This window comes from Crinia signifera, chromosome 7 (genome assembly GCF_055691185.1).
Source record: "Crinia signifera chromosome 7, ASM5569118v1, whole genome shotgun sequence".
Lineage (NCBI taxonomy): Eukaryota > Metazoa > Chordata > Amphibia > Anura > Myobatrachidae > Crinia > Crinia signifera.
The window spans coordinates 7,260,654-7,274,736 of NC_139223.1; the positions used below are offsets into that span (position 1 = coordinate 7,260,654).

General features: G+C 43.7%; 1 protein-coding gene across 1 annotated transcript in view; it reads right to left on the reverse strand.

Annotated features, from left to right (window-relative positions):
* Positions 1-14,083, reverse strand: part of LOC146019729 (uncharacterized) — a 43,397-nt gene that overhangs the window by 14,636 nt on the left and 14,678 nt on the right. Inside the window, exons 3-4 of the mRNA XM_083152242.1 lie at positions 8,478-8,690; positions 5,478-5,509 (exon numbers count right to left, since the gene is read on the reverse strand). Of these exons, the coding sequence (XP_083008368.1) occupies positions 5,478-5,509; positions 8,478-8,690 (245 nt within the window). The remainder of the gene's footprint in view (positions 1-5,477; positions 5,510-8,477; positions 8,691-14,083) is intronic.

The following is a 14,083-nucleotide window of genomic DNA, read 5'->3' on the forward strand; positions in this document are numbered from 1 at the left end:
AAGAATTTATTGATCACCAAAAAAGAATTCGATTACTTGTACGTTAAACACCCCATTATGCCTATATTCTATCACCTCCCCAAAGTCCATAAAGACAAAAACAAACCCCCTGGAAGACCGATTGTGGCGGGTGTAGAATCTCTTAGCGCCAATCTTTCACACTTCGTAGACCTCCTTCTCCAACCGTATGTAACTCTCAACAAATCCCATTTAAAAGATTCAACTAGTATTCTACAGAAAGTCCAAACCATCTATTGGCAAGAAGACTTCCATTGGCTCACTGTAGACGTGCAGGCATTGTACTCATCCATCCCACACTCAAAAGGAATGGAAGCAGTGAGATGGACTCTCTCTAAAGATCCGAAGATGTCCAAAAAAGAAGTGGACTTCATCATTGAGTGTATTAGTTACATACTTACACACAACTATTTTGAATTCAATGGTACTTACTACCTCCAACAGAACGGGACAGCAATGGGGACAAAATTTGCCCCCTCCTATGCCAACCTCCTAATGGGGAGATGGGAGGAGCTTTACATCTACGGCTCCAGGTTCGAGCAACACATTAAATTCTTTTATAGGTATATTGACGATTTGATATTCATTTGGCAAGGTGATGCCTCAAGCATTGATGAATTCAACTCTTACCTCCAGGTTAATGATCATAATCTAAAATTCACCTCTAAAGCCAACAACAAGGAAATTGATTTCTTAGACCTTACTCTTAAGGGAACACCTGGCGAATTGATCAACACGAAAACATACTTCAAGGATGTTGACGCAAATAGCTTCATCCCCTACAACAGCTGCCATCACCCAAAATGGAAGGATGGAGTTCCTTACGCGCAGTTCCTCAGACTCAGAAGGAACTGTACGGAGCTCCATGACTACACACGCCAATCAGAAATCCTCAAAGACAGGTTCATCGAACGTGGTTACGATTAAATAAAACTTGAAGAAGCCAGATTAAGGGCAGAAAAATCAGATCGACAAATCATGCTGCGGGATAAAGTAAAGAAGGTCCAAAAAACACCATATCGTCCATTTATCACCCAGTTTAACAAGGAGAATCGCCAGATCAAAAAAGTCCTTACCAAGCACTGGCATATCCTTCTGAAGGACCCTATCCTTGGCCCAGCTTTACCACCCTCACCAAATGTGGTCTATAGACGAGCTCCAAATTTGAGGAGCTTGATAGCCCCCAGTCATTTCTGCCCTGAAAAAACAACTCCGAAATTGGGCAAACATTTTTTGAATGATACCATCAGATGTACTCCATGCACTAAATGCAATTGTTGCAAGTACATGGAAAAGCAACCGTTCATGTGGAAGACAGTGGAAAATAAATCTCACACTTTAAATCTACCATGTACATGTACCTCTAACTTCGTGGTATATAGGATCACATGTGGATGTGGCCTATATTATATAGGCAAGACCAAAAGAATGCTTAAGCTGAGAATTCAAGAACACCTGAGAAATGTCAAAAATAAACTGACCTCGCATAACCTACCCCGTCACTATCTCCACAAACATAATTCCAACCCGGACAAAAACTTCTCATTTACTGTATTAGAACACATTCCCCTGAACCCTAGAGAAGGCAATAGAGAACTCACTCTATCCAAACGAGAAACCTTCTGGATATATACCCTGGGGTCCCTTTCACCCAATGGTCTCAACGAAAATTTAGACATAGTTTCTTTCTTGTAGCCTATACTTTTGAACCCTTTTTCTTTTTCTTCTTCTTTGTTTCCATTTTTCCACCTTGAGTTGGAGTGCCTTAATTGACCGCCCTCATAGATAATTATCTGTACATACAGGACTAGTGGGGCTATAAACCTTATAATTCGAACACTGATTGATTCCGATCAACCTATGTTCTTTAATTAAATTATAGTTATTAGTCATAATTATAAATCACCAGCCTAGCTGGTTTAATTTCCTTAGTAATTTGCCAGCACAGCCGGTTCATACGTTTCTAGCATTTTTTAACATGGGGTTCTCCTCTTTAGGGAACTCCAATATACTCAGAGGGCACCTGCACCCTCCATCCTTTCATCATTCCATCACACTTAATTGTCATACTCCAGTCATCCTATAGTGCTTCTAGGACTTAGTATCCAGATTTGGGCCTTGGTTACCTTAACCCATCGGCCTTTATACATATTTAGTTTGCCATTTCCCACTTTTATAGGTGGCACTTATTTCATCCCCCACTGTTTCCAACCTTTTATAATTTAGCCTGGTCCACCTTTATACATTCCTCACTTATTACTATTATTGCAATATATGGCTTATAGGCATCACCATATTTAGGATTTTCCTGGTCTACTTATTACCATTTTTGATAGAAAGTTTGTGACTCATAGGCACCACCACATTTAGAATTCCACCCCATTCAACTAAGGGGTGACATATAGACACCTACAACACAACACATAGAATATAAACCCCCCCCCATCTTTTAGAATATTGGGGTCACACTTAGCCCTACACCTACCCTTATCGTGTACCAGCATATGGTATACACTATTCTTTCACTCACACTGAGTAGGCCATTCCCCTACCACACACACCCACAGGGTTCTCCCTGTACACTCACCCCATACCTCTATCATAAGTTGCCCACTTTATTGATGGAATTTTTCCTTTTAAAAACAATTGAATATTTAATACATTTACACTCCTTTATCATAGTCACACACACCTTTAGATACACTCTGTCTTGTTCTTACAGTTAGGAGCTGACACCTATAGCGTTACCTGCCCAGGTGCCTGTAACCAGGCAACCTTGAAACCAAGGCAGCGCTATAAGCCCTCTATGTAACCTGGGCAACCAGATAATAACTATCTACACAGCACCACGCCTATCTTCTTCAATTGTTCCCACCTATTTCTCTCCAGCACCATAGACTGCCCCTTTTTCTGCCCCCGTGACCAGCCTATATACTGAGGGCCGTTACGCTGAACTGGAACGCACAGCGTTCCTAGAAGCCCATATCGTGGAACGCACGGCATTTCCGCACTGAGGGCTGTCACGCTGAACTGGAACGCACAGCGTTCTTAGAAGCCCATATCGTGGAACGCACGGTATTTCCGGAAGTCTGAGACGCTCCTAGTACGTCACACAATTCCGGAAGTCGCCAGATCCAGGCGTCCACCCTCTCAGAATGAGGGTTGAGACGCAGCTGGAACGCATAGCGTTCCCGGAAGTTCATACAAATGTATGTTATTTCCCTGCTTACAGGTAACTGCCGCCCCCTAACAACAACGTTTTTATTTAAAACGCCACACTTCCCAGCGCTCCCCTCATTTACATGACATTATATTTTCCTCTACCCACTTTAATGTTGAAAAGTCTCTATATGCCCACAGCCGGAAAACCGGAAGTGAGGTCACTCACGTACTGATATATAAAGCACCTCATTGTAGAGGGTCATTATCTCTCTCCCTGCTGATCGAGACGGTGGATAGCTGATTTGGGTAGGTTGCTCCCTACTGGTCCTGTATAATACTGACCCATGTATGTAAAGATACCTCTTATAATGTATACAACACATGCAATTATATACTGTTTCATGGTATTAATACTGTATAATACCAACTTATGTATGTTAAGGTACCCCTTACTATATATACAACACATGAATACAATACACCTAATTACACACTGTGTTCCATTGTAAAAGCTTTATTTAATAGTGTTATGTTTATCTTTATGCCACTAACTGTGTATGTATAGAGGTGGCACGGCTATGATCTTGGACCCCCATAGTGGCCACATACTGAGTGTGTTATACGCGCCCTTCGGGCCTTATCAATTTAGAACTTTTTTGTATCAGTCTAACCTTAGAGGGTATCTGTAACCTCTATTGATGTAATTAATATACACTAGCACCCATTGGGCCATTATACACGTAGGGGTGGCTTATAGTCATTATTGTTTTTCACTTTTAACGGATGATTGACATCACTGTTGGGACTGTTATATATCAGCGTCCCACTGGTCCTTAACCCCAACTCCCTCACAGATCATTATATTGTCAACCCCATCTGTAGTGTTATAGCACGACCTGCAAAATTGTCTAATAGACATATGTGTTGACATTTAGAATCAACCGCTTACCTGAAATTGACTTCAGTCGGAGAGGTGTGTCATTTCGCCTTTTAATTTTGGTATGTACTGTACGCTTTCCATATATATGCTTGTTTTCTAGAAACGTATTGTTTATAAACTTACTGCTATGTTGCCATTGTGTTCAAAAATCATGCTTACTGGTCCTCAATGAGTGCTTATACCTTTATTCATTGTCACCTTATTATGAACTATTCAAGTATTTTATTAATTCACTCTAATCCATTGTCATCTATTACTGTACATTTTTTTGTATTTATATTGTAAATTTGATGTTTCGATGTGCCAAAACAGACCTATCGACATACGATTGGTCCTATATATACCCGTCTGTTTATCAATATGATATATATTTGCAGATATTGCTGTTTTGCTTCAGTGGAAGCACTACCGGGTCATTTGACTCACAACGGTGACCACACCCTTTCTCTTCTTTATAAAATTATCCACAAAGAGTGTACTTCAATTTGTATGCTTAAAGATTCCATAGGTATGTGTTATGCTTATTTTTTTCCCACACTGAGGTTGACCTGGGAAATTCTGGTCTACATTCTCACCGCTAGTTCCTCATAAGGAACCACTCACCCACCTCTCCTCTTCCCTCCTCTTCTTCGCATTTGTTCTTCCTTCTAGCCTCTCATACCCTGAATTATCTTTCAAACCCACTCAAGACTGTTCTTCACGGCATTGTTTCATCAACTTTTCTAGATCTTGGTGTATTACCCCTGAGGAAGTCCCTAGCGGACGAAACGCGTAGGGTTATTTCGCTTGATCAAATCTACACCATTGTACGGAATCATTAAGAGTTACTACCTTCAATAATTTCTGTAAACCATCAACTATTTCTGAAAATCACCGATGACCTATGTATTTTAAACCATTTTATTGTACGAAATAAATTTTGTATTTTTACAATTGTTGATTGGTGATATTACCTGTTGAGCGCACCTCTACACCCCTTTCTCTCTCTATATATATATATATATATATATATATATATATATATACGTAGCAAGAAGGGACAGCACTTCCAATTGTAGAGCGGTACTTGAATCCGGTGCCCGTCCAAAGAGACCTGTGACAGGACTCCAATACAGTGGGGAGGTGAGCGGCGGCACCCGGGTGCCGCCGCTCACCTCCCCACTATATCTATCTATCTATCTATCTATCTATCTATCTATCAATTTGGTGACATCATTAATAACTATATCTACATAAAGGTAGAAGTACAGTAGTTATACTCATATACTGTACAGGTGACAATATATACTGTATTTATGGACATTACTCAAAACACAACATACAACATACATACTTGATTAACGTGTTTCCTACTCACCAGTACCGGAATTTCTTTCTCCTTGTATGAATCTGCAGAAGAAGATTTGTCATATGAAAGTAAGACACCAGATAGAGACATGATAGCAGACATCTCCAATTGTTCCTATTACAGTGGCCATCTTGCACTGATCCTTTATTATTATTTATTTATTTTTATGGTGCCACAAAGGATCAGCAGCGCCCAATTACAGAGCACATGTGGTGGATACTCCTGTGACGCGCATGGTGTATGGTGTGTATGATATAAAGAAGAATAATTGTCTTCCATCTTGTGCTACAGCAAGCCATAACTTTCTTATGCAGGGAGGGTTATTAAAGTTCAAACCTACAAGAGGCAAAAGCTGTTAAAACTTGTTTAAACTAACAGTACAGTATGATGCGTGGTCAAGATGTTTGCTCGAGGCGACACTAGTAAGTTAATAGTTCGCTACCTAAAAGTTAGATATATAAGATTAGCTAGTTAGTTAATAGTTTGTTACCTAAAAGTTAGGTATATAAGGTTGGGGATTTCTATGGGGAAGTTGGAATTCATCTTGGACGCAGCAGACGTGCTACGTGAGTCCCGGTATTTCCCCGTGCTGATTGCTGGAATTCCCCAATCAAGGACAAAGCTTCGGGTGATGTTACAATATCCGGTGATGTATTGATGCTTTTAACTGAAAACTTATACCAATAATCTCTAGACTGTTAGATCATAAGAATTATATTGTATGATGTTTTAGCTTGATACTTGTATAATAAACTAAGGAGTATTGAGTTAATTCATGTCTTGACTCTCTTTAAATTGAGTGCCTGTTCAGTGAAACAGTGAGCGTTGTATGTAGTGACTTAGTGTCACAATTCTATTCTGTTGAGGCAAGACAGCACATAAATACACAAAACAGGAAACAGCTGAATACAATTGAGAACCATCAGCAGGCGGCACTGACATAAGTATCAGGGGGCAGAAACCACAGGATCTGGTGCCATCAAAGATGTTTTAAGTAAGAGAAGGAAAAGCAGTAAAATGTTCAACAAATACACGCTGCAGGATCAGGAAGAGGGAATATACTGTAAGTGAGCAGGAGAAGCAGAAAGGAGCAGGAGAAAGTTGGAGTGTGTAGGAAAGTCCAGGAAGACACAGGAGGGAACAGTAGACATCAACAAAGAGCAGGAGGGGTGCAAGCAAGAGGGAACAGAAGAGAGCAGGAGTGAGCTGGTGGTATCAAGACAGAGAGGAAACAAGCAGGAGGGGAGCAGGAACCAGCAGCAATGACCAAGATCCAGCAGGAGGGCAGAAGGAGCAAGCAGGAGGAGAAGGAGCAAGGATGAGGCAGGCGAGATCAGGAGGGCAGAAGGAGCAAGGATGAGGCAGGAGAGATCAGGAGGGCAGAAGGAGCAAGGAGGGGCCAGGAGAGATCAGTAGGGGAGAAGGAGGAGGCACGAGAGAACAGGAAAGGAGAGAAGCAAGGATGGGGCAGGAGATTGTAGACTGTATGTCTGACTTTACTCATTCTTACAGGAGTAGTAGTACGTTTATTTATAAGGTGCCACAAAATGTCCGCAGCGCCATACATAGCAAACAAAAAAACAAATTACAAGGTAACGTACAGGGTGTGTTGATAAAATACAGTATAAATAGGGGTATAGCTGATAGAACTAAAATCAGCATCAGTTCTGAAGTAGGTGTCGAAATTGTCGAGGAACCGGAAGATGAAGTAGAGGAAGGGAAGAAGAGGGCAGGAGCACAGGTGAGGTAATGAGGTAGGGTGAGTACGTGAGGAAGGAGGACCCTACTCATAAGAGTTAACATACTAAAAGGAGGTGGGTGGACGAACGAAAAACAATAGGATAAGTAGGAACGAATGGGAACAGAGGGAGGATAGGAGGATCAAAAGAGGTTAGGAGGAGGGATAGGCTAGTCGAAAAAAGTGGGTTTTGAGGGAGCGCTTGAAGGAGGTAAGGGAATCAGAAAGCCTGATGGGTGGCGGGAGGTTGTTCCAGTGCAGGGGGGCAGCGCGAGAGAAGTCTTGGAACGGGAGTGGGAGGAGGTGATTAGGTGAGAGGTCAGTCGGCGGTCAGCGATGGAGCGAAGAGGACAGGAGGGAGTCTGGATAGAGATCAGTGAAAAGCGGTGGAGGAGGAGAGAGCCTTGTAGGTGGTCGTGAGGAGTTTAAAGAGAACTCGGAAAGGAATGGGGAGCCAGTGAAGAGATAGACAGAGGGGGAGGCGGAGGTAGAGTGGCGGGAGAGGAAGATGAGCCTAGCAGCAGCGTTAAGAATGGATTGGAGAGGTGCGAGGCGGGTGAGAGGTAGCCCAGAGAGAAGGATGTTGCAGTAGTCAAGGCGGGAGATAACAAGAGAGTGAATGAGAATTTTGGTCGTGTCAGTGGAGAGGAATGGTCTGATGCGTGAGATGTTGCGTAGTCGGAAGCGGGAAGACTGTGAGAGAGCATGAATGTGGGGGGTGAAAGAGAGGGAGGAGTCAATGATGACACCGAGCAGCGCGTTTGGTCGGTGGAGGTGATCTCGGTTTCACCAATGCTGATGGAGATAGTGGGAGAAGAGGGGATGTTCGTAGCAGGATTCCTTGTGGGTTCAAGGAAATCTTGTTTCAGACACAGTTCTTGGCTGTACCATGCTTGGGAAATGAGGGTGTGACACTCCCCCATTTCCCAAACGCAAGCTGACTCCGCCCCTGTCCCTCCCTTCGAACACCTATGCCTGCCAATCAGGCAAATGTGGTTCCATTATAGAGATGCAATCGCAGATACATTCTACACATGCACAGAATGGGTCCTGTGCGTACACCATTTCTAGATAGTTGGAAAACTGCAGGTTGGATCACTTATGCGATCCACCTCGAATCAGGCCCTTGGGGGATAACCATTGGGATGCATGTGGCAGCGTGACTCGGACGATTGTGCAGTGCATCATACACCAGTCACTTGTGTCCGACTGACTGGTGATTAGCACCATGATACACAGGATATTGCACGTGAATGTTTATGTGCCATTACCTATATGAATACAGAAATTGTGATTAATGATAGATAATATGTCTTGCAGAGTCTGATTCATGTGGGATTTGTCTTCTCTTTTGTCCTCCTCGCTGAAGAGAAAGAGATCCTTGGCCATTTGCCGAATCTGGGGCTGTTGCTGAAGGATCCTCTGCTTTTCCTCCGCAGAGCTGCGATCCAAGTCGTCGGCCACCACAATCACGTTATGTTTCCCTATAAAGAACAGAGACGCTATTACAATGTTACCGCTTACCCAGATACAGCGTAACGCGCCAATATAAGGACGGTAAGGACACCACAGCAAACCATGTTACCTAACAAAGGCATCAAACAATGGGCTTAATTCTTGTTGGCTCGGTATGCAGCAAAGTTCGCTGCTTACCGAGCGCTGAAATGGCAAAACGCTGAATGCCCCCTGCTACCAAATACCCTCGGTACCATGTGGGGGTATGTGTTTGCTAAAACATCCCCTAGCATGCCTCCGCTAGCAGGATAAATCATCCGATAGTCGCTACCATTTGATGATTTCTCCTGCCTTCGAAATAAAAGTCAGTCTGAACTCACCCATAAAACGCTGGGCGTTCCCATGATCCAGCGCCGTTTACACCCCTGTCCGCCCACAGCCCTCCCTTACCGCAATGAACAGCCCGGCGTGTGTGTTACTTGCCAATGCCAATCGGTGCCAGCGTCTGTACATGCAAAGACCCCCCAACCATCGGAACATTGGATAAAAGCAGGGCATAAAGTGGTACTGGAGTGGTGGTGATACTCATTTCCCTTGCCATCCCCCCCACCCCATCTAATAGGCAGAGCCTGGGATAGTGCCAGGGTTTTATCCACTTCCTGCAACTATATCTTTATACCCTACCTCCCATACTGTATAAAGGGATAAGTGGTCTCATAAGGAAGGGCTGTGATCACACAATAGTACCCCCAATTCAATTTATGCCACACAGTAGCACAATCATATTCACATTAAACCACATAGTTGTACCCTTTATTCATACAGTAGTTCATCTTATTGAAATTATGCCACACAGTAACATCCTTTATACACAATGGCCACAGTAGCACAGTAGTATCCGTTCCACATTATGCCACACAGTAACATCCTTTATACACAATGGCCACAGTAGCACAGTAGTATCCGTTCCACATTATGCCACACAGTAACATCCTTTATACACAATGGCCACAGTAGCACAGTAGTATCCATTCCACATTATGCCACACAGTAACATCCTTTATACACAATGGCCACAGTAGCACAGTAGTATCCGTTCCACATTATGCCACACAGTAACATCCTTTATACACAATGGCCACAGTAGTACAGTAGTATCCGTTCCACATTATGCCACACAGTAACATCCTTTATACACAATGGCCACAGTAGCACAGTAGTATCCGTTCCACATTATGCCACACAGTAACATCCTTTATACACAATGGCCACAGTAGCACAGTAGTATCCGTTCCACATTATGCCACACAGTAACATCCTTTATACACAATGGCCACAGTAGTACAGTAGTATCCGTTCCACATTATGCCACACAGTAACATCCTTTATACACAATGGCCACAGTAGTACAGTAGTATCCGTTCCACATTATGCCACACAGTAACGTCCTTTACACACAATGGCCACAGTAGTACAGTAGTATCCCTTCCACATTATGCTACACAATAACGTCCTTTATACACAATGGCCACAGTAGTACAGTAGTATCCGTTCCACATTATGCCACACAGTAACGTCCTTTATACACAATGGCCATAGTAGTACAGTAGTATCCCTTCCACATTATGCCACAAAGTAACGTCCTTTATACACAACGGCCACAGTAGTACAGTAGTATCCGTTCCACTATGCCACACAGTAACGTCCTTTATACACAATGGCCACAGTAGTACAGTAGTATCCCTTCCACATTATGCCACACAGTAACGTCCTTTATACACAATGGCCATAGTAGTACAGTAGTATCCCTTCCACATTATGCCACACAGTAATGTCCTTTATACACAATGGCCACAGTAGTACAGTAGTTTCCCTTCCACATAATGCCCACAGTAGTATGTACACTTCTGTCACTCCAGTTACTCTCCGCCAGCATCCCTCCAGCAGCTTCAAGCACTATGGGCCTTATTCTGGTTCACTCTCAGAGGCAAATTCCTTCTGAAATGGACAAAACCATGTGCACTGCAGGTGGGGCAGATGTAACTTGTACAGAGAGAGTTAGATTTGGGTGGGGGTTTTTCTTCAAAGTGAGATCTATATTGCAGTGTAAAAATAAAGCAGCCAGTATTTACCCTGCACAGAAACAAAATAATGCACCCAAATCTAATTCTCTCTGCACATGTTACATCTGCCCCACCTGCAGTGCACATGGTTTTATCCATTTGAGAAGGAATTTGCCTCTGAGTGTGAACCAGAATAAGAGGCTGTGTCCCTCCAGCAGAAAAGTGCAGTACTGGTTCTATTATGTTTGGGTATTTATTTATTTATTTATGGTATGTTTAACCTTTTCCTGACCACTTACAGATGGGGAATAGACTCATTATTTCCGCCAGACTGCCATCTGCAGGTTTCTGCTGGATGGCGATCTGGCGGATGGGAAATAAACGCACAAGCATCTCAACGTTCGTGCGCCCTATTCTGGTGGAGCATGGTGGATAGTGTGATGGGAGCCGCTCAGATGAGATTGGCCTCACCTGTACTTATATATATATATATATATATATATATATGTCTATTGTCCGCGCGGCACCGAACACTGCCATCTGTTGGCAGCAAGTGAAACTGCATCTACTAGCTTTCTAAGCATTTGCTTCCAGCGGGCTTACCAGTATTATATAAGGGTTTAAACTAGCCTATGCTATAGACTCTCTATAGTGTTAGATATTAATTATGTATCCCATGCAGTATCCAGTGTATAAAGAGTGTACCAATGTGTGCAGGGTCGGTGCTAGGTTCATCTACCACTCGCCCAGACTCCCGCACTTGCTCCAGTGTTCCGCAGAGTAGGAGGTTGTGGACGGCATTTGGAATCCTCCTCAAGAAATCCTGCGTTTGCCACTGGTTTTGACCCTTAAGCCCCACACATTAAACAAATCCCTGCCGACGCCGATATTTTTTGTCGGTGGGCATCTGGAGGGTGCCTGCATACACACTTGCCGATGGCGGGTGGAAAGGGAAGCGACAGTGGGGAGAGCAACATGCTCATATGAGGAAGGGGGCTGTTAATGATGTTGTAAACAATATGGAGTGTACACACTTGATGATATTGTAAATAATATAGCACAGAATACTCTGAACAAGATCTCCTAGTGTGTATGGCGCTTTGTACTGTGTAGACTTCTGCCTCAGCTGGACCATGGATCCATTGGCCAGCACTGTACCAGGCTCTTTCAATGCCTCCTCTAAAGGAAAGCAGAAAGGTACAGGAAGAATAAACTGCGCTAAATATAAAGAAACAGTGTATGACATAAAAAATGTACAATTTGATATATGAAATGCATAAAAACTTAAAAAAAAAACAATATAAACAGTGAAGCGATAAGGATATAAAATGACCCGGTTCCATATTGGCAAAGGAGAGGAAGAGACCCCCCACTTCCCATTTACTGGATATTACAATTCTATAACCAAAAGGACTTCCCCAGTACTGGTGGACCACACAGGAAGGGTGACTATCCATACACTCATGTCCAACAGTGACATGCGGTGAGGCCAGTGGCTGGTGAGGCACTGGCTAGTATCAGAGCCAGAGTTTGCAGTGGTCAACTTGGACATAAGCCCCATACACACTAGACGACTAGAGGGTCATTAATGATGTACAGGAGCACGCATTGTTATCAATATTGAGCGTACACACTAAACTTTTTTATTTTTTAAGATACAGTATTGCTCAGAAGGGTCCTTTTGGGGGATATCTTCTTTTTTTTTTTGTTTAGTGTGTATGGGGTATTATAAACAGATATTGGATCATTTTAACACTATATAGCCAAAGTGCACACCATGGTAGAAATGTTACTTATACAGGTGTGTCTATCTATCAAGTTTTTCAGAGAATGTTACCCCTTTATACACAGTTTAAGGAGAAGTCCGTTTGGTACTGTAACGCGTTATACTATCCTGTAGCTGCAGATGAATAGGACACTAGCAGTACAGCCTAGGAGGATTGGCATGGCAGCCAAGACCGAGCTTAAACCTGGATATATATGTACAGTATATTATCAGTGGTGATTACTCTACTGAAGTCCCAGAGGCCTGCTGGGGGAAGCTGCTCCACTGTGTCCAGGGGCTGCTGTAACTTTCCCACTGTGTGTGCAGGGCCGGAATACTCCTGCGGGGTGCTGGCCTCCTCCCCGTGTGCAGGTATATATATATATATATATATATATATATATATATATATATATATATATTACAGGGGTTAGGGTTAAGCTCTAGCGGGTGGGTTATGGTCAGGTTGTAGGGGGAGGGTGGGTGAACTTGTGGAGCCCCTGAGAATCTCTGTATTGGGATGCTGGGGACAGTCCTTTCACCACCGGCATTCTGATCACCGTGATATCATATGTATCAAATATATTCCCCTCCCAGAGCAATTCATTATATCAAATCTGTTGATTTTCACCCCTAACCCCCACCTCATATATGATCCACAAAGCCTTAAATATTTAATGATCCCCACTCTCTCTCCCTATAATATATATATATATATGTAATTAGCTTTTTCCATTGCCACCTTTTAAAATAAATTGAATGATTCACCCTCAATAAGCTGAACTCTCCTCTTGGGGAGCAAAGTCAGGCAGTGTCACACAGGCCTCCTGCACCTCAGCGTCGCAGATACCTACTAGTTATGACCGGCACCTGCAGCAGTGATACAGGAGCAAGCAGCACCGTGGCAGGTGAGTACAGCCACAGGTGCACCCCATCACGTCTACTTCTCTCCTTCAGCAGCGCTGCTTGCTTCTGCACTGCTCATGCCGGTGATTACTAGAAGAAGACGCCATGCTGGCCCCTGAGCTCTCACCTCAATTTATTCCTCCCAATGGATGCTGCGCTGCAATGCTCTTCAGCCCTGGATGCAGGGAGTGCAGCGGTATCCTGGGAGCGGGTTTGTCGGCACTCGGTGGTGTGCTGGGAGCGAGGTCCTACTAGCAGAGTTGTCAGCAGGGGACAGGTCCGGGGCTCAGCGGTTTCCTGAGAGCGGGGTTGCCGCCACACAATGGGGTCCTGGGAAGCAGCCATGTCATGCTCTATGCGGCTGCATCCCTACTGTAATTATAAGTCGGACCTGAGTGGAGGTCCGGGCGGCACGCCAATTGTATCCAGGTGGCAGGGAAACTGTCCTCCCGGGCAAGAAGAAGGGGATTGGGGTAGGTAAGTAGCTAAACTGCAGAATGTTCCTCCTTGATGGCGTCCACTCCCGTTGTCTGTGTGTTCCCCATTATATGCTGGAAGCTGCAGGATTATCTGATGTCCAATCACATCTGTCCCAGTGACAGGGACGTGCTTTCATATGGGCAGAAAGCACGTCCCTGTCACTGAGGTAGTGCTATAGGTGCCACTTTTACATCTTTTTTAATGGGCT